Here is a 20,744-nt window from a genome sequence, read left to right as displayed (position 1 = left end):
TGTTCCACGGCTCTTTTTTCTAACAACTGCTCCAGGAGGTCCAAAAGAATCTGTTGCTTCTCTCGGTGGTAAGACGGCGACAGATCCCTGGGCGACGTGCAAAGGGGTGGAAACATGAGAAAGGGGATCTTGTAACCTTTCTCTAAGACAGTTAGAGACCATGCGTCCGCCCCTTTTGTTCTCCAGGCTTCCGCAAAATAAAAAAGCCTGGCTCCTACAGGTGTCTGGAGGTGAAAGAAGTCACTTTTTTCCCCTAGGTTTAGAGGGGGCCGCTCCTCTGGTGAAACCTCTTCCTCGCGGAGACGATCTAGAGGAAGAAGTTCCTCCACGAAAGGGCTTCTTCTTCCTGGTGGACAAAACTGAAGCAGACGAAGAAGAAGAAGGAGCTGGAGGACGTCTAGAAGAATGAGCCAACAGGTCTTGCGTGGCCTTCTCCTTAAGACTAGCGGAAATGTCCCGAATCAAGGACTGGGGGAACAGATGGTTGGACAAGGGAGCGAACAATAATTCTGCCCTTTGCGAAGGAGAGACAGACTTAGCAGTGAAGTCACAAAACAAGGCCCTCTTCTTTAAGAGGCCCGTACCAAAGTGAGACGCCAGTTCTTCAGATCCATCCCTAACTGCCTTGTCCATACAGTTAAGGACACTAGAGAGCTCCCCCAAAGTAATAGAGTCCGAGCTTCGAAGCTTAAGATCTAAGGCTCCCAAGCACCAGTCCAAAAAATTAAACACCTCCATGGTGCGGAAGAGACCTTTGAGATGATGGTCGGTCTCTGACAAGGTCCAAGAAACCTTAGCAGTAGGCAGATGAGACCTACGGGAGGCGTCGACAAGACTGGTAAAATCCCCTTGAGAAGAGGAAGGAACTCTAGGGCTGAGATCTTCTCCCGTCTCATACCACATACCAGCCTTGCCTGAAAGCTTAGACGGAGGCACAGCGAAAGAGGTCTTGCCATGGGACTTCCGTTCCTCCATCCACATGTTGACTTTCTTGAAAGCCCTCTTGGTCGCCAACGAAGAAGTCATCTTCAAAAACCCAGGAGCTCTCCTAGCTTTGGAGGAAGCTAGCTGAGAAGGAGGAGAAAGAGGAGCCGAAGGTTTAAACTTGTCCCCGAACAAGTCCTTAAGCAAGCTGGTTAAAACTTGGTAGTCCGAAGAAGAGGAAGCAGACGAGAGCTCGACTTCAGCAGGATCCGAATCGGCAGACACCTCTCCCGCCACAGTCGGAGAAGCAACCGAGTCACCCAACACTTTAGGGGAACGAAGGCCTTGAGGTCCAATCCGAAGAAGGGATCTTCTTTTCTCAGATGAAACAGAATGCTCCGGAACGTCCTGAAGAGCAACCGAAGGAACGTCCTGCGGAGCGTCCTGGAGAGCGTCCTGAAGAGCGTCGTCACAGGCGTCACGCCCAAAAACCGGAAGAGCGTCCTGTCGAGCGTCCTGAACAGAAGCGTCCTGAAGAGCGGCGACCGAAGCGTCACGGGAAGAAGCTCGCGAAGCGTCCTGTTGACGAAAGGTCACGGCGAGGAGCAAGAGAGCTAACAGGGCGACAAGGCGACGACACAGGAGAAGGAGACGACGAAAACGGAGCAGGAGAAGGAGACTTCCTTGATCTCTTGACAGGCAAAGTCAAGTCCTTGCGACAACGAGGAGCAGAGTCCTTCTCTGCAATAAGAGAAGACAACTGTCGCTGCATCTCCAACAAAATCTTCTTAGAAGGTGAAGAATCCTGTCTGGGAGGAGAGACAATCCTATGGGAAGACGATGGGCGAGGGGACGCCTTCTTCTTCCTCACAGGAGCAAGAAAAGTTCTCTCCATAGAGCGGCTGGGGCGCTCCGAAACATCCTCATCAGACGAAATCCTAGACTTCTTCTGCGGTGGAAAGGCTTCAAAATAACTAGCCGACGAAGAAGACTGACGAGCAGCGTCCTCTTGAACACAACTCCTCTTGAGAGGACGAGAGTCCTTACGAGAATTCCACCCCTTGCGCGGGGAGGACGCCTCGGAGGACGAAAAGCAGTCCTTGAGAATGCGCGCCGAAGCACGATCTCTGGCAGCCTGGGAAGCGACAACAGGAACTGCCGAAGGGACGTCAGATCGGTGGGAAGCCCCCGTAACCTTCTTGCGGCTTTCGACATGCCTTCTCCCTGAGTCCTGGGAGTCTGACAGCGGTCCAGGCCTAGAAGCATTATGGGGCCGATCTGACGCCCCCTCCACAACACTGGGGGGAGCACTACACTTCACAGCACTTTGAAGAGATGTCACTTTGTTCTCGAGCGCACGGATAGAACTCATGATCTGCGCCAGGGCCGAACCCTCCACAGACACAATATCAGGGCCCGAAGGCAAAACCACAGGGACAGGTGCAACATCAACTACGTTAGGATTATCAGGAGAGGAAATAACCTGACTCTTGCACACACTCCTGGAGGAAGACCTCCTAACCCTGTCACGCTCCAACTTGCGAACATACGAATCGTAAGACTTCCAGCTCGCATCCGATAAAGGTTCACACTCCTTACATCGATCATCTATAAGACAAACATGCCCCCTACACCTCAAACAAACCGAGTGAGGGTCTACCGAAGCTTTCGGTAGCCTCACCTTACAATCACTCATACAACATACACGGAAACTAGCAGAACTAGAACCAGACATAGTTAAAGAGAGGTCATAAGCAAAATCCACAACAATCCAGAAAAAGCGTGTGCCAATCCACAGTCCAAGAATCAAAACCAAAAGTCAAGAGAATACTTAAGTGGGAATAAGCAAGTTAACGAAATCCAGAGGCGGAGGTACTGTAACAGATGTTAACAGTACCGGCGACAGAGAAAATCTGAATAGAAAATGGGAATGGTTCCCGATTCCCGCCTCCCAGCGGCGGGAATGAGTACTAACCACCTGGCCACACTGCGTGTGCCGCGAGTTTTGAAATTCTGTCGGATTTCGGGGAAATACAGCTATATATATATCTGGCAGGTAAGTGTCATGAACAAACCAAGAATTAATGAGCACAAAGAATGATTCCAACACTCGTGGTACCATACAAGAAGGCTGTGATACTCACTGATACGCTCTGTCAAGGAACAGCAGTCCTGTGAGTAAGGTTACAGCAGATAGCTCAGCAACAACAGGGAAAGCTATGTCCTTCAGTCTGAAGGCCTGGTTCTAGCCAGCTAGTATTTCACCATGGTGACTGAGAGGTGTTTTTTTGACAAAGGTGGACGAGGTCGTCCACAATCCACTGAATGGAAGCTGCAATCGGCAAGATAGTCCTTTACACAAACACAGATGATGGTCCACTTACCCTGGATGTGAGAATGGGCCACAGGGAATCTCTGGGAGACTGCCAAGAACCAGCAGATCTGGAAAAACCCACTCAGCATGGGATCCATGTGGAGTTCTGAGCCTTAGAGTGATCAACACGCAGTTGATCATCCAATGGGACAGCGAATGGGTGAAATATTGTAGGAGTTAAGAACTTCCCAAGGGTGCTGGGAGGCATCCTCCAGAGCTACCAAGTAAATAACACAGGAGAGCTAAAAACACACTTCCCAGTTAGTAATGTCATGAACAAGTTAGTCACAAGTGTTTCTGACAGCTCAAACAGCCATTCCCTCACAAAGACGTAATAACTACTAATCTTTACTTCATGCCTCTGGTAGCTGAGGTGGTCTACCAAAAATTCCTTTTGTTGACTTCAGTACACATGTTTTGTTGCTTCACAATATGAACTGACTTGTCAAGCTGTCTTCGAATCCTTCAGGGGTAGCAGTGCTACTTGCCTTCCCAAAAATTTGATGTGCAGATGAAGACTGTCTTCAGCCCTCACATCTGAGATGGAGTAGTTCCTCAGATGCAAGCCTTGATCCCATATAATATGGCTATGAGCAGATGCATTTTGGGAGGAGGAAAGTTCAGGGAAACTCCTATGAGGAGGTTCCTGTTGTCCAGTGACAATGTAAGATCCTCTTTGACCTTCATGTTCATAGAGCAAGCTGGGAGTGAGGATTGCTCAAGTTGATCAGTGCTTCTTCAGCTGTCACCAAAAGAAGTGCAGAGGGAGTCCCCACATGGGACAAGCTTCCTCAAATATGACAGGTATCTGAGGAGGCCTACCAAAACCAAGTTAGTTAACAGGAAAGAGCACCTGGGTGCTGTGTCTCCTACTTGGGGATGAGACCAGGCTTCTCCCAGTTAATCACAATCCCCTGATTATGGCAAAATGCAAGTAGGTAATCTCTATTCTTGATTAACTGCACATGGGAGGATGTCAGAACAAACCAGCTGAAGAGGTAGTGCAATACGCATATGCCACTCGGATAGGTCCAAGTTGAAAGCATGGGTGTACTAGCAAACACCCATGGGGTTGTTTGCCAGCCTAAAGCATAGAGCTTTGAGCTGATAGCCAGTCCCACCACTTTGCTTCAATTCCTTCTCATGGGACTGGCACACAATCAGTAGAGCCAATAATGCTCAATGCACCTGGTCCATGGAAAACCCATATCCAGAAAGGATTCTGAACCATGGTCAACCAACCTGTACAACTCTCTAATGAACAGGTACATGTGCTGTCATGTGAACACAACCCCAAGGCCAATGGCATGCCACAGGCTAGGTGGGCGCAGCATGACCACAGGCTAGTGGATTGCCCTGGTAACAGTGAGAGCCATGAGGAGACCTGTCGAGTGTGATCCTGAAAATACATGTAAGGTCCAGGGATTGTGAATGCACTGAATGAGAGGGCACTGCTGTCTCAACCTGATGTGCTTCAGGTGAAACATGGGTGAAGAGCCAAGGGCAATTCTCTTGTCCATGAAAGCAGGCCAGGATGGGATACCAAGTGACCTAGTAACACTCATGTCAGCCCTCCTTACAGTGTCAGGGTCATCCATGGGTGGCCTAATACCACTGCTTCCCAGAGCCTTGGAAGGCTGCTCATTTGATGTCTTGTGGGACTTCTGAGATGTCTTCCTGGACTTCTAAAGAAGAGAGATGAAGAACATACAGAGTAGGAAGTGCTTGACAATAATGAGGAGGGGTAAGGAAAGTGCTTGGGATTTCCTTCCTGCCCCTGGCTTCCCCTGTAGCAAAAGAACTGGTCTAGGCTAAGTTTGTTGTTGCTATTCTTAATGGAGCCATGAATAATTCTACTATGAAATTTCCCACAGTAATAGGAATGTGGCTTGCTTGAATGCTGGATGGCAAGGAGCCCTATGATCCACAAATCAAACTGTTAAACTGATCTAAACCACCACAAGTTAGCAACCACAGTGGTCAGAACAACTGCCTCCACTACTAAGCAAACCTGAAGAAAGCTCCACTGATGATTGACTAAACAATGGGACAATGGTTACTTCCCTGAAATCATTAAGTTTACAAGGAGCCAAATGATCTTTGTATAAGCTCCGCTCAAGGAGTTCTTAAGGGAAAAAACAGATTTCCTAAAGCAAGAGTTGGATTTTTACCCTGAAGAAAAGCTGGGAAACCAAATAACCTGATAAGCTCTCACAGTCTGTGGACAAGAATGATTAGGCCTAATACTGTACTGTACTGCTAATGGCTGCCCCCACCCCCAACAAAAAATATTATTTGTATTAGCTGGAACATATATATTGGGTGTCAGAAAACAGAACATTGTAGCATGAACACCCTGCCGGTACACACATGGTTCAGCGCAACGTAAATACTGAACTAGAGGGAAGTACTCACTCACCCTGACAAGCCTTCCAGGCTAAGTATGACCACTTGCATGATAACAGCACACGATAAGGACTACTGCCACCAGCCGAATATGTCAAGCAGCAGATAATCTAAGGATACAGGAGACAGGATATAGTGCTTTCATGTAGAAGCTACTCAAGCTTCATGGTCAACTAAAGCTTCTTGGTGAACCAATACTAGACCTGGGTACAAAACAACTGCATACCAACAGACCATCCCAAGACCTGTAAGTACCATAAGAGAAGGCCTGTCACACGCACACTTTGGGGACTGTATACACACTGGATGAGAGGGTAGCACTGACTAAATCACTTATGTTCCTTGAGAGGCACAAGTGAACAGCCACCACGTTCAACACACACTGGGAAAAAAAGCTGAGCACTCTTCCTGTCTGTAAGGACATGGAAAGGCTCGAGGTGCTTGTGCAACGTTACAGGAACAGGCAATTAGCTGGGATATATTCCTACTGAGCACAGGGCAACACTGGCTCTATGATGTATGTGTGACAAACCTGCTCCCATATCCTTTCCCAGCACCATTTTGTGTGATCAGCACTAAAGTACCAGTTGAAAAATTAAGAGCCATGGGAGACTCATAATGAACAAATCATATGACTCCCTGTGTGGTATGGTCAAACTAAGAGTAGGGATTGGGTAAGGGTATGAACACTGTCATGCATGTGCAACCTGGGACAGCTGGTGAGTCATGAGCCAAGTAGGGAATGGCACAGTTGTGTGCATACATATTGTCCAAGTACTGGAAAGCACCAAATGGAGACCCGTCACATGCAAACCCACTGCCTGTATGCTAATGATCTGGGAACTGTGTATGCACCAAGTGAGTTGGTAGTGCTGGCTCAACTGGGTATGCCTGAGGAGACACATGGATGTGTCCAAGAGAGGGTTATTGAGCATGCTTATATTGAATATGGAATAAAAAATTTAGGCCAAAGGCCAAGCACTGGAACCTGTAAGGTCATTCAACGCTGAAAGGGAAGTTGGGAGTAAAATGGTTTTAAAAGTTTAATGGGAAGAAAACTTCACAGTTGCACCAAACAGGGAGAGGGTGGAAAGTAAGATAGAAGAAAAAATATGAATAGAAGTTCAGTACAGTAAAAGGAATAAAAGGGGTTGGAGCTAGGGGCTGAAGTAACAATGTAAAGAACATTAAGTAATACCTACAGTGCACTGATAACACTACCCACTATGAGACTGAGAATGCTCATTGAGACCTGAGCCAGACTGCCCAACTGCATATAGCCAAATGCTGCCACCTCCCAGACTGGGAAGAGTGCTCACATGACTTCTTGTGGGTATGGAAGAAATCAAGGAGGAGGAGGAGGAGGAAGGAAAGCACTTATGCCTCCTCTCCTTGCCTCTAACCCATATCTTACTCCCCTGGGGGTTGTAGACATAGTTGATGCAGCTGTTAATTGTGTAAGGGTAGGTGTATTGGTCACTCATCTCCCACATGATCCTACCTCTTAGCATACACAGGGCTGTATTCAGGACCGTCTCTTAGCCTACCTCCTCTGCAAACAACTTAACAACAGCAAATTTATCCTTACAACAAAGTATTAAACTATGGGGATCAATCTAAATGAGGGGCATGTAGGTTCACCATACTCATTATTGTCCTCCACACCTCCATCTACTATCTTTTTCAGTAATGAAAAAGATAGTAGATTCCAGGTTAACATGGTATGTAAAAACATATATAATCACCCAAACCCAATATGAGTAAAAAGTTAAGTATATCTTAGTTTAACGAGACCACTGAGCTGATTAACAGCTCTCATAGGGATGGCCCGAAGGATTAGATTTATCTTACGTGGCTAAGAACCAATTGGTTACCTAGCAACGGGACCTACAGCTTATTGTGGAATCTGAACCACATTATGACGAAAAATGAATAAATTCCTCTCATTCTTCACTGGCTGGTCAGAGAGTCAAACGCTGGGCCAACAGCGTGCTAGCCAAGAGCTCTACCCACCCCTCCAATGAAGAACCTCCCAATATGAGTAAAGTAAGGTTAATTGAACATTTAGAAGTTTAAATTTTTATTGTAAACCAGGGTTGTATTCTGTTGTAAATATAATTTTCCTGTGTTAGTTTGTTTTGAATTTTCTGACATTCATTTCAGCACCAAATTAGAAGGCTTAGATCCCACAATTATGGGGATTACAGAGGGAAATGTGGGTTCTTGGGTTGGGGAATATACAAAACAAGTGAGACGCAAGGGTGCTTTCTAACACTCCAACAATACTTCTGCTAGTTCTGAGTACAATTGGGGTAAGGATTATTAATGGTTTTTAGCAATGTCACATACTAGGTAAGTAATGACCAGGCCTCTAAGTTGGGTTTGGTGGGGGCAAAGTAAGGACCTGCATCCTGGGTTAGGTTAATTAGCAACCCTAAACTATTTATTTTAACTAAGAGTGCCCTAGGTTAGGTTAGGTAAAGGTGCACCGACTGGGTAAAGACTGATCGTAAGCTAGGTTAGGTTAGGTGTGGTTAACTTACACTATCCCTATTTAACTTACAGTGTCCTAGGTTTGGTTAGGTTAGGTGAAATATATCCTTGTATTTGACTTAATTGCGCTTGTCCTCCCCAATCCTCCTTTTCCCATAATTGTATGATGAAGGGGAGATGGGGGTCCAGTATTTCTAAAATGAATGTCATATAAGTGTTCAAAGCAAGACCTAAAACAGGAACAGGGTATCACATGGTCGACTCCAGAATGCAATTATAGTTTAGGGTAAAAATTTACATGAACTGGCCTAATCTGTTACATTTTTCAAATGGCCAAAAATCACGGAGCTTTAGGCAATGCCCAACTTCATTATGTCTCGCCTTTTGTACAGTGAATAGAAACCACAAACAATACCATAATGCTCTAAATTGCACTTTTCCCAAGTCAAATATTTTATGAAGCTGTAAAAATTATGGCAGACAAAAGCATTCAAGACCTCAAAACTTACCTGAAACAACAGCGGCATTATACAATCTCTTAAAATTTCGTTGTAAATTCGGAAAACATTTACTTCCCTCTTGGTCATGAAACATTCCCCACAAAACACTTCAGCAAAATTTTAAGTAGGCCTACTCGTTGTTTCTTTGACCTCGTTATGTACCACCTTTTTATAACTTCAAACAAAAACAATGTCAGCTCGTTACAAGTAACCATTACCAAATGCTTGGGGTATCCGATTTTTTGCTCTCCCAAGGATGACGAAAACAAACCCACTGAGCTAACTTTGCCTTGTAAGAGCAACGTTACCAGATATGAAGCTTTTGTGAATGAGTCACTGGAATTCAAACTGAAAACCATATTTTAACAAAATCGGGTATATTTAAATTTATGTTCATTTGTTGGATGACACCAAAATACAAGTACTGTATCTAAATAACCCAACGGCCATTTAACGAAGTTTCTAGGCCTTGCCTGTCTATATAAGCGCGCTTTCACTTTTTAATTTTAATTGAAAATCATAGCTTGAGCAAAGTTCGCGTTTTGCGTGTCAAAAGTGTTGTGAGAAGACCAGCTGACTCAGGGCTGAATTCTCTAAACGCTTTTAATAAACATTAAACCAAATGAAGCAGCGCTTTCTGGCTAGATTATCACCAGCGGTCCTGGTCGTTTCGGCCGTAACATCCAAAACAATGCAAGACGTTATGTTTATGGTATTTACCGTTTTATTTATGGTGTTTACCGTTATTATTTTATGTTTTACCTACATCCCCAAAGGGCTGGTACTAAACACGGCGCCCATTTTGCACGTAAACGTGCTTACGGCCTAAATACTTACGGACGAAACGACCGGACTCGTCACCAGAGACGAAACTAATCATCCGTCCTTTGAGGAACTCGCAGAAAGTAAAATTCAATCAAAGCAACGGTTACCGATTCTGAAGAGATCAGTTGCACCCGTGAAGTACGAAGTGGATGATCTTGCCCAGTAGGTTGTGTTAACTGTGTTTAGGGGCTCCAATGTTGTGATTATGACTGATTTTCTAAAGGACCGCAAACTACCACCGGGACCTAGTACACAGCTGTGCCGCAGAATTTTGTTCATGATAACGACGCAGCACATGCATCGAGGGTTCGCAGAGAAATCTTCCGGGAATTTCTCTGGGAAACTCTTCCACGGCCTTCCTGAAGTCTTGATTTTGCACCTTCGAATTTTTTTCCCGTTCCCAAAACTCAAAGGACACTTTGAGGAGTCCAGTCTGAATCTCTAAAAGATGCTAATCAAGCAATTTAACTGGCTTACTGAAAAGGTACCAGAATTTTACACAAGGGGTTGCAGAGGTGGAACATGGCCTTGAGAAAAGTATGGAGCTAGTGAATATGTACAAAAATAGCCTAATATGAATTTTTCCTACTTTATTTTTTCTGATAATATTTTACTTAACCTCGTATTTGTATGTATGTATATATATATATATATATATATATATATATATATATATATACATATATATGATATATATATATACATATATATATATAATATATATATATATATATATATATATATATATATATATATATATATATATATATACACACACACACACACACACACACACACATATATATATATATATATATATATATATATATATATATATATATATATATGTGTGTGTGTGTGTGTGTGTGTGTGTATATATATATATATATATATATATATATATATATATATATATTATATATAATTCGAAGCATTTTAAGGTATTTATGTAAGTCAGCGAACGGTTACATAAAAATCGATGCTTTTGAAATTCAAGCTTAGGCCACTTCCTGCTCGCACCTGCTAAATTGGCGCCTGATAACACTATGATAGCCGACTCACTCACTGTTCAGCATCATAAATGAAAACAGAAAATCAAAAATACAACACAAGTCACTTAAGGCCATCAAGCCAGCTTTAGCACTGTGTTAAGTCAACATCCAAACACTGTAATAGGGCCTTATTTTATTTTATTTTAAAAGTCTACATCATTCCCCCTAAGGGGAGAATGCCAGCTTTATCATTCTAAGCTACTGGGGATGCAGAGATGAGGCAAATATAATTTACTCGAATGAACACGAAATTTTTTGAAGGCCGAATTGCCTTGCTGAACTTTGTTGCATCTTCAAGAGTAGTCTTCTTACATCCAGATCTTGGTACAAATGATGTTGAGTTACGTTTTCATCAAAAATAAGAGAATTGGCTAAGGGAATGGACAGGTAAACAGGCAGAAAATATAACTCAACCATGAATTTAACTGATTTTGTGAATTAATACTGTATATATTTTTAAAATACGAACTGGCGAGTGAAATGTTGATAAAGGGATTAGTAGCCTGATTTGGACATCGGACTCCGTACAACCAACAGGGACTATCTAGTTTGTGGCTAGAGGTGGAAGTTTTTCGGAGGGATGACCAAAGATTTATTACAGCATGAGACTCTTTCCCTAACAGACACTGTCCAGGATCGACTCCACAATAGAAGATCGCTTATACTGAAGGTGTCTGAGAAAGCAAAGTGCGTGTAAAACTTCCAATGATTTGATTATAATAGAATTTAAAGCAATAGGTCAACAGAATATGAAGGATTACTTCTCTCTTGCACTCGGGTGAACCAGTGAGTGTTCCAAACTGCTGGAATTGAAAGGACGGTAAAAACATGTATATAATTCTAGCACCAGTTCATTTTGGAAATTTCTTTAGGAACTAAAGGTAAATGCTGTACGATCTCTGCTTTATGACCAGTCGTGTGATTACACAGACAAAATGGTGGGCTGAAATTTGTAAAGTTGTAAAAAACATTCCTCTAAGTAGATAATATGGTAGGGATATTAGGTTTATTTTTGGTACATGGGCACTTTTTTATTTTCTTTTTGCAGTAATGTACTGTACTGTACATTAATTCCCGGCAGATTTTTGAAAGAAAGGAGTAGTTTTAGACATAAGGACGGACGGATATTCAAAGTCCCTAAATGGGATGACCGCATGCAACAGGAAATTGAGAACGGTTGCGAAGACGCCCTCTACAGAATACTTATGGCATCGTTAATGATGATTACTTGTGAAATTTTGCCATCCTGGATTTTACGCTTGTCTAATGTGAGTGTGCATAATAGATAAAACACAAACAAAATATTTAAATAAAACACCCGGGAAGAAAGAGAGAAAATGATTTTATATAGTGAAAGAAAATATGTTCTGCATACTTTATAAATTAATCTAAACAATAAAAGTCGATGGAAAGACTGATGTCACCCCATGATATCAATCTAGCAAATAAGTATCATCCATTGGTCCGAATGGTTTTCTTATTAGGAGGAATTTCATGAGATCCAGGTCATGGCCGATCAGAAGAGAACATTTTAAGGTAACTTTGACATTTCCAAACATTCGTAAATCTGTTTTTCTCCAGGGACGCTGCCCACAACTGAGGTTGAGTGTTCACATGAGCATCCAGGAATCATCCTCAGATGATATTCTGCCGTGCTTGGATGCTGCACGGAAGCAGTTTCAGAGCCAACAGATTCTCGTCTTGCCCTACTCTCATCAGGATGTCTGTGGGGATAAGAGATACACCACAATTAGAGGAGGATAATTGGGATAGCCTAAATATTAATTTCTACGTTGTTGCAAAGCCAGACTGCGTAAAATAATCAAACACCACAAATTTACCTTGATACATACCTTACATTTATATGTTGCCAAAACATTATTATTATTATTATTATTATTATTATTATTATTATTATTATTATTATTCAGTACATGGAAAGGGCCAAACTTGATATGGGGAGCCTACTGCCGAGAGAAAGGGAGGGGGAATTCATTCTACAAAGAAAATCATCATTATTCTGCCATTTGCCATACACTGGATTTTGGGGCGTCGTCACCCGACCATGTTAGGATGACGTATCCAAGTGAGCTCAGGTTAAGATAGGGTGTTAATGAAGATACCCTCACGTCTTGTAAAAGGGCTTATGATTATAAGGAAACGGCAACTGGCCTAATTTTAGACGCAATCCTTTTGATACAGTTTTTATACAGAAGCTAATCTGTAAAAATTTTGATGTTTTAGAGCTTAAATTTAAAGCTGACATACTGAAGAAATAAAAATGTATCCCTCTTAAATACACAAAGTTTAGTTTACCACTGCTAACAGTCTGAAAAATTTAGAGCTCAAATTTAAAACTGACGTACTGAAGAAATAGAAATTTATCCCTCTTAAATACACAAAGGTTAGTTTACCACTGCTAACAGTCTGAAAAATTTGGGATTTTTTTTTTTTCTTGTCTCCTCCTTTAAGATGCAATGCACCACAAATGCCAGAAGTGTCGTGGTCTTAAATTTTATTAATTTTACATATATTTCTCCCTCTAGTATACCGACATATCAAATTTCAAACACCGTTCCACTTCAGTACTTGAGGAAACAGCTCACTAACAACCGTTAAACACCATGAGATTTAGTCTTTTTGAACCTAAAGCCTATTGGCTCTGAATGTAAAATCAATGTATTCAGTTTGGATAGAAATCAAGAGCTTCAAAATGCTTGCGATTAGAATCTAATTGAATCACTGCAACCATAGGAAGTACGGATCTGCACTCGATTGCTTCAGTGCGATAACCATGAAGGCATCGTACCTAACTAGCTTCAGTTTTATACAGAATTACCTCTCCCAGTAGAATGTAGACTGTACAAATGCTAACATCATTGGTTCACCAGACCCTAACCTTTAACCTATAATATTACAGAACTTCAGATCTTCTAGGAAGACTGAATAGCCATTGTAACTACCCACTCTGGGTCTAGGGGCACCTGATCTGGGTAAATAATGTATATATAAAAGTTCCCTGACCGCAGTCTACCGCAAATGCTATATCGTACATGTTATTAGGGACGTTGTAAAGATCCGCAACCCCAGAGTACTCATGTAAAGATTGGCTATCCTCAGAATGAACTTGTTAACATCAGTCACCCCCCAGTACAGAACACGGCGAAGGGACATTCCATTTGGCCGACAACAAACAGATGCAACGCCAGTATCAGAATGAGCTTGTTAACATCAGCTACCCCAAATATTAGCTTGTTAAGATAAACAACCCTCAAGTACTCTGGGGTTGCTGTTCTTTACAACGTCCGTTATCAGTTCCTATTACCAGCTGGGCGATCACCTTTGTCTCTTTCCTGTAGGTTAATACTTAACTTACCTGGTGTTCCTTGACATGCGTAAGGAGCTGAAGCGTGAGCTGTAAGTGTGAGATCTCTGAAGCATTGAGGAATCTTTCATCCCAAGAAGGTACTTGGAAATCTTTGGCTTGCAACACGGTAACACATGATATAGGAAGGTCAAGTACCCTTCCCTGAACTTGGCGTTCATCCAGCATAATATCAAAGGATTGTAACAAGCGTGAGACATTGCAAGCCAATGGAACACAAACCACACGTGATGTATATGCGGCCAGAATATTAACTCTTCATGGAAGTCTGTTATTACCTGTAAAAAACAAAATAATTAGGGTTGTAATGACGAAAATCTCAGCAGAAGTAATGTAAGTTAAACAGATACCATGTGGAGAATGAAAACTATTTTGTTTGTTTGTCTGCTAGTGAAGAGAAATCACAGCTGCAGCAAAGAAAAGGCAAAAGAAAGAATCCACAATTATCTTATTTTGAAGGGATCTGCCGATTGTTTTTTGGGGTCGAGAAACATAAAAAACCATGAAGTACAAAATGCATTTCGGTGTACGAATTCCATACCATAAATGGTGTTTTTTCTTTGTAATGATTCTCCAGCAACAACGTTGTTGTACTTAACATTTAGTTTAACTATATTTTATGAAAAAAAAAAAATGTTACCAAGAGAAGCAAATATGCTTAGCAAATTCGGCACATAAGCTGATGACTAAAAATTGAGTTAAGAATGTTTCAGTTGTAAACAATTGATATTCTCAATGCAACTGTTCCTGTAAAAGATAACAAAAACATTACTCTTTTTATACTAAAGTCTAATGTATGCTGAAAAAATTTATACCAACTATGCAAATTGAGGCAATGTCAGGTTCCCTGGCAACATGCTAAACATACAATATAAGACTGGCTAAAGGGTGCTTAAACTATATTGTCAGCTGTCTGATAGATCTGATTAACTACACACTCGGCAGAAAAGATGGAATGTACCAGGATAAAAGGACGCTCGCTGAACACCAAACATATTGAGAATATATTAGAGATGGTAATCAAAGGTAATGAATTATGTTTAATGTTAACAAGGCACTAAAGATGATGGACCTGGTCTGCACAGTAAAATACAACATTTGTAGAAAAAATTTCAAGGATGGGTGATGAACAGACTTTGATTTCCACTTGGACAAGCATTTCCAACTTATAGAAAAGTATTTTTACTCAACTCATACAATGCTACAAAAAGATAATTTTCAAGTATGATCTACTGTTCATTTCAGAGCCGTGTTCTAATTGATATTCGTCGATAAAATCTTACCATCGGATATGGATCGTATTTTGGAAATAGCTATTTGAAGTCACAGCCTAATTGGCAAAAATATGTAGTGATGCCTAATGTTGATAATTAAGGCACTTATCAGAGTAAATAAAAGAAATTTAAAGGGAAACTTAGCTAAATCTATCATGCTCGTAGATAGAGGATAGTAAAACGTCATTACTGAATACCCTCCCAATCACTGATACGTAAGTATGACGCAAGATCAAGAGAGACAAGGTCTACTCAATTCCTTGGAGTCGCCTCCCACCTGAGGTAACTACGTAAGCGATGACGTATCTTAGAGGTACCTGCTCATTACGGCAATTCACCTGCTGACGTAATAAGGAGGTAGACAAAGCTCCGCCTACATGGGGGATTTGGAGGAAAGTGAGCGGACCTTCTCTTTCTCTTGGCCTTGGTATAACGTACTTTACGAGATACCCCGCCCATATACTTAATGAATGAAGACTCAGATGTTGGTAATAGTAGTCACAGTAGTAGTATATGGAATTCTTATATTGCTTCACACACTCAAACACCTACCCTACATACACCTCTCTCTCTCTCTCTCTCTCTCTCTCTCTCTCTCTCTCTCTCTTAGAGAGATGATAAGACAGAGTACAATAAGGGAATGGGCATCAAATGAGAATATTAATTGTGTAATACAGTTCCATGGCGCAATTCACGTCTTCTTTAACTTGAAATGTGCACCAACTCTTACACACTCACTCTCTGTGAAAACCATTGTTACTTTGGAGTTTCTGTTGCTTCATATTGTCTCCTCAAAAGTTCCGGTTCACGTGTACCTGCTTAGTCCTGCTAAATGAATCTAACATAACGCAAGCGTTCTAATCTTAACTTCCTTAATGCATGATCAATCCCATATTAAATCCACAGTGCTTGGTATAGCACACTACTCCCCCTTCATTATTTTATTTGTGAGCCTCTGTGTCAGTTTTGTTGTTTCTATACGCTTGATTCATTTACTTGAAACTGACACTAATGTTTGTTATGGTGTTGTTGAGTGGTTATCAGGGAGTCTGTATTCCGGGTTTTATCTATTTATTTTTTTGCAAGGATTTGAAGTTACTCATTTTTCAATTTTCAGTTATTTTGATTATTTCATTTACATCGTTTATTATGTATATATTTAATTTAATCATTACTACATTGTAGTGCTGAATGATACTCGTAACTCGTAGTCCAAGCGCTTGGGCTGTCCTAAATTTTATAATCAACTAATCCATTGATTATGCTGAACTTTATTGAAATTGAAGGAAATATGAAATAAAAAAAAACAAATATCGTAATATAAAATTACGTAAAAGGATAATATGCTGCTGTTTTTTTAAGACTGAGCCAGCCTTATGTGAATCAAGGTCTTGCGCTCTGACCGTAAGTGAAGAACTTTCGACGGAAGCTGAGAAAATGAAATTTCGATAATTATCGCAGATCCTACTCAAGGTATTGCTTATTGTACAAGAGGGTCGAATGTCTGTGTCTCTACGATCGTTCTCATATATGGGAACCCTGCTATTACGTCTGATGTCGCAGTTTACGTCACAAATATCCTTTCCCTGGGTGCTTACTAAATTTAGCTCAGTTTCCTTTTAAATTTCTTTGATTTACTCTGCTTAGTGCCTTAATGATCCACATTAGACATCACTGCATATTTATGCCAATTTGGCTGTTGCTTCAAATAGCTATTTCCAAAATACGATCCATATCCGAAGCTTTGGTAAGATTTTATCGACGTAAATCAATTACACACGGCCCTGAAATGCACTTTTTTTTTTTGTAGGTAGTTCTTAGCCCATGTAGGCTACTATACGCGGATAGAGGATAGTAAACCTTAATTTCTTCTATATGGATGCAATAAATGTTTTATTTGTTTTTCTCACATCGTACTAAACAACTAAAGTAATTTAATCTGTCTGGAACTACCACGTATGAAATACTATAAGAACAGCAGGCTCAAATAATCTTCAACTTCTGTCACTTCAGACACTTTCAATGCTGGCACGTTGTCATAGGCATGGTAGATTTAATGGCGTGTGCCTTTTCTCAAGTTATGGAAAACGTAGTCTCATAAGTTTCCCAAAGGTAATCTATTCGATACATAAACGTGACTTCATATAGCGCATTATTTTCGAAAAAATTTACACTCTTTATAACACTGTGTTATAAAGAGTGATTCAAAACACTGTAAAACTGAAAACTACTTCTGCGGCCTGGTTCTGCCAATCGCTGACCGGAATATTTGCCGTTTTTTGTCTTTTGTTTATGTTTATGAGATTTACAGTCTTGTGTTTGTTTTTACGTTTATCTCCAAGGGCCTGGTACTTAACATCGTGCCCATTTTGCACATAAGCTTGTAGTTATCGAATCAGAGGGGAGCGGCAGTAGTCTTTAGTTTTACCCAAAATATTTCGTGTTTCAGTCACTCTTGTGTAAATAAATCGAAACGAAAATTAACAAGATTATTTACGGCAAGGCACAGCATTGTATGGTAGCGATGGATCTGGAAATGCCTTGCTTGTACTTAGATTGCTTCTGTAAGTAAATGACCTAATGGATTTCCATTACTGATAAGTGATTTGGCTTGTATTGGTTAGACCGAGAAAGATTATGTGCATATGAGTTGAGAGTTTCAAGTGAATTCTGGCTGACTAGTCCCTGGGTAGCAAGCATATTGTGATAATCTAACAGAGACTAGACAGAATAAGTCCACGTTTTTGGAAAAGAGAATAAAGCAAAACTTGCAACAAAACTGATCGAAATTCAAGACCTTGAGGAATTCTAAAGATATATAATAATTAGAGTATAATAATTCGAGGGCCATTAATGAATACTCAAGTGTTCATATGAGCATTAACACAGCCGTCAATCCAGATGTTGGAAATACAAGGGAGGTAATGCAATGCTTTGCCAATGTTATGCAGGAATCTGTTTTATTATAAAAGAACTTATGAAAGGCAATGGGAGAGGAAGAGGGCATCTATGAAGGCGGTAACATTTTCAGATAAATAAATAAAAAGCTAAATATAAATTACGTAAATGAACAAATGAAATCAAAATTAATCATGATATAAAAACCAACTGTGGCGTTGAAATTTTTTTTTTGGTAACTTGTATATTGGACACCATTTGGAAGTTAATTGGGATATCAACTAAAAAGTTTATCCTCACTTAAAACGTTGTCAAGGAAAAGGCAACTACCCAAATTCCTTCTATATTTAGCTTGTGGTTACATCCTTTTGTTCTTAAAGGCATTTTTGTGTCTGCTCAGCTGCAGACATTAATTTCTCCACTTGAATCCACAATGGAAATAGGCGAAACCGAGCTTTTATACACGACATAACAAAGACTGTTTTTGTTTGTTACAAGGATGATTGGCTCTTGACCACAACTGAATGGGTGTGCATGCCGAACACTCAGGATGGTAATACGATTTATATAATGTCTTCAGTTAATGGATTTTGCCAGTCACTAGGGTATAGTTTTCTGTCCAAGATGAGCAGGATATATAGGCAAAAGAGTCAACAAAGAATTTTAAGTGGAGTGTACAGTAGGTATGCTATCAGAGTCATGTCTGGCGATGGACAACGTTAGTTTGTCTTCTGCTGAAAACTGTGAACCCATTTGTCATAATGTTAGCTTACATTATCTTGCATTTTTCACGATTAGCTTACGCTTTAATTCAAACAGGCCAGTATGCATTGCCAACGAAAACTAATCGTATTTCATACTCAGTATTATACATTATAAAGTGAATTCTCTCAGCAACGTAAACATAAAACTTGTTTATTCAATTACCGAGAAAAAGACCGTCTATATCAAGCGAGGAACAAACAGTATCACCGCACCTAACAAAAGACCCTAAGTCTTAAGTTACTTTCGTAGCATACACGAACAAATTCAAAGAAATATCTTGAATACTGAATCTGTTATTAAGAGAAAATCACTTACAATGAGCATGTTGAACGGCAGCCAACAAAGTGAGTAGACTAGGACAACAGTCAGCGTCAGCCTAATCATCTGCAAAGATACAAGAAAAGAAAGAAAACTGATGAAAATTTCACGTGAAGTTACACAAAACGTGCACGACTAAGAAAAATGAGAAATTTATGTATTTGGTTTATGTACGAACGGTACATCTAGCTATATGTATTTATTTTCAACATAAAGCCATTTCCCTTTGCATAGGGTGGCTCTTTAGAAAAAACAAGTCACTTATATAACTGGGGAATCGTGAATGAATCCCATTTGCAGACTTTTCACAGTATTGGCGGCTTCTTACCCCAAGTGCGTTTGTCTTCCTACTCACATAGTACCATTCACACATATCCTAAGCGCACATTCTTGGTTTCTGGATATTAAAGACCTTTATTTTTCAATATATCTTCTACTTGTACAGTAGAAAGATATAGGGTGATATAAGTAACAGACGAGTAGAATACATACCTTGGCCGGGGAATGATCTGACGTGCTTTTTCGTAAAAGCCCTCTTCCAGGACCCCCCAGCCCCTTTTCTCCATGCTTCGCCTGCAAAACGAAGATGCCATAAAAACATTGCTTTTCATTCAACAATAGTCCGATATCTATTTCTCATTATATTCAAGAATTTATCCGTAATGGTTCTTTGAGGTTTTGTTGTTGTGGAAACTCCTGTCCTTAAGTGGTGCATTACTGAGCAGCTATTAATTAAGATGGTATTTCGTTTATTTGCAAATTCATTATATAAGATTGACGGAAAATATGATCAACCAAGAGAGCCATTCGTTAAGAACATTTTTTTTTTTAATGAGAAAACATTGCTTCGCTCACACTGTATTTGGAAACCCGAAGAAAAAGCTCGCCAATTCTTAAATTTCAATCTTATATTACTGATTTTAATTATCTTTTGAACTTATGAACGATCTTTATTTTTGACATGAAAAACGCAGCCATAATTTTCTCAGAAAAAACAAACATTAATATTTTTAAAGCCAAAAGTCTTGCCGAGTATGATTTGTCAAAACTTGCTGAAAAGATCCAACCATAGGTTGAATTCAAACATTTCTTAGACAATGAAAACGACTTCATTTTTTTTAAGTTCTTAAATATTAAAGTATCAGGTGACATTTATAGGCTACAAATACAATGCTATTGTTACTTCACCAGATAAACGTCAGGGTAAATCTCCCAAACCTGTCGCTTAATTTTTCAATTTGTACAGTTGCACTGCCATTATGTAAGACTAGCGCTTTCTTTGTAAAACTGACCTGACAATAAAAATGTGTTAATGACTGAAACAACTATCGGAATAAGAGTAAGTAGAGCAACGTGACGAAAATGATAATAGTTGTTTTCATTTCTTCCTTCAAAACATCATCGTGGAAGATAATATCTGGAATATTTTGGAAAAGTGTTGCCTTAAAATGACAGATAGCAGATGTTGATTAGCAGATAATATATATATATATATATATATATATATATATATATATATATATATATATA

The 20,744-nt window shown here is 40.3% G+C and overlaps 1 protein-coding gene across 1 annotated transcript in view; it reads right to left on the bottom strand.

Moving 5' to 3' along the window:
* Positions 1-11,897: 11,897 nt before the first annotated feature.
* Positions 11,898-20,744, bottom strand: part of LOC136832787 (RYamide receptor-like) — a 37,658-nt gene continuing 28,811 nt past the window's right edge. The window contains exons 6-9 of the mRNA XM_067094336.1: positions 19,707-19,787; positions 19,212-19,280; positions 13,951-14,237; positions 11,898-12,298 (exon numbers count right to left, since the gene is read on the bottom strand). Coding sequence (XP_066950437.1) covers positions 12,106-12,298; positions 13,951-14,237; positions 19,212-19,280; positions 19,707-19,787 — 630 coding nt within the window. The 3' untranslated portion in view covers positions 11,898-12,105. The remainder of the gene's footprint in view (positions 12,299-13,950; positions 14,238-19,211; positions 19,281-19,706; positions 19,788-20,744) is intronic.

The sequence above is a fragment of the Macrobrachium rosenbergii genome, chromosome 50, assembly GCF_040412425.1.
Source record: "Macrobrachium rosenbergii isolate ZJJX-2024 chromosome 50, ASM4041242v1, whole genome shotgun sequence".
Classification (NCBI taxonomy): domain Eukaryota; kingdom Metazoa; phylum Arthropoda; class Malacostraca; order Decapoda; family Palaemonidae; genus Macrobrachium; species Macrobrachium rosenbergii.
Note: the sequence above shows the minus strand (reverse complement) of the source record. Positions and strands in the feature narration are given on the sequence as shown.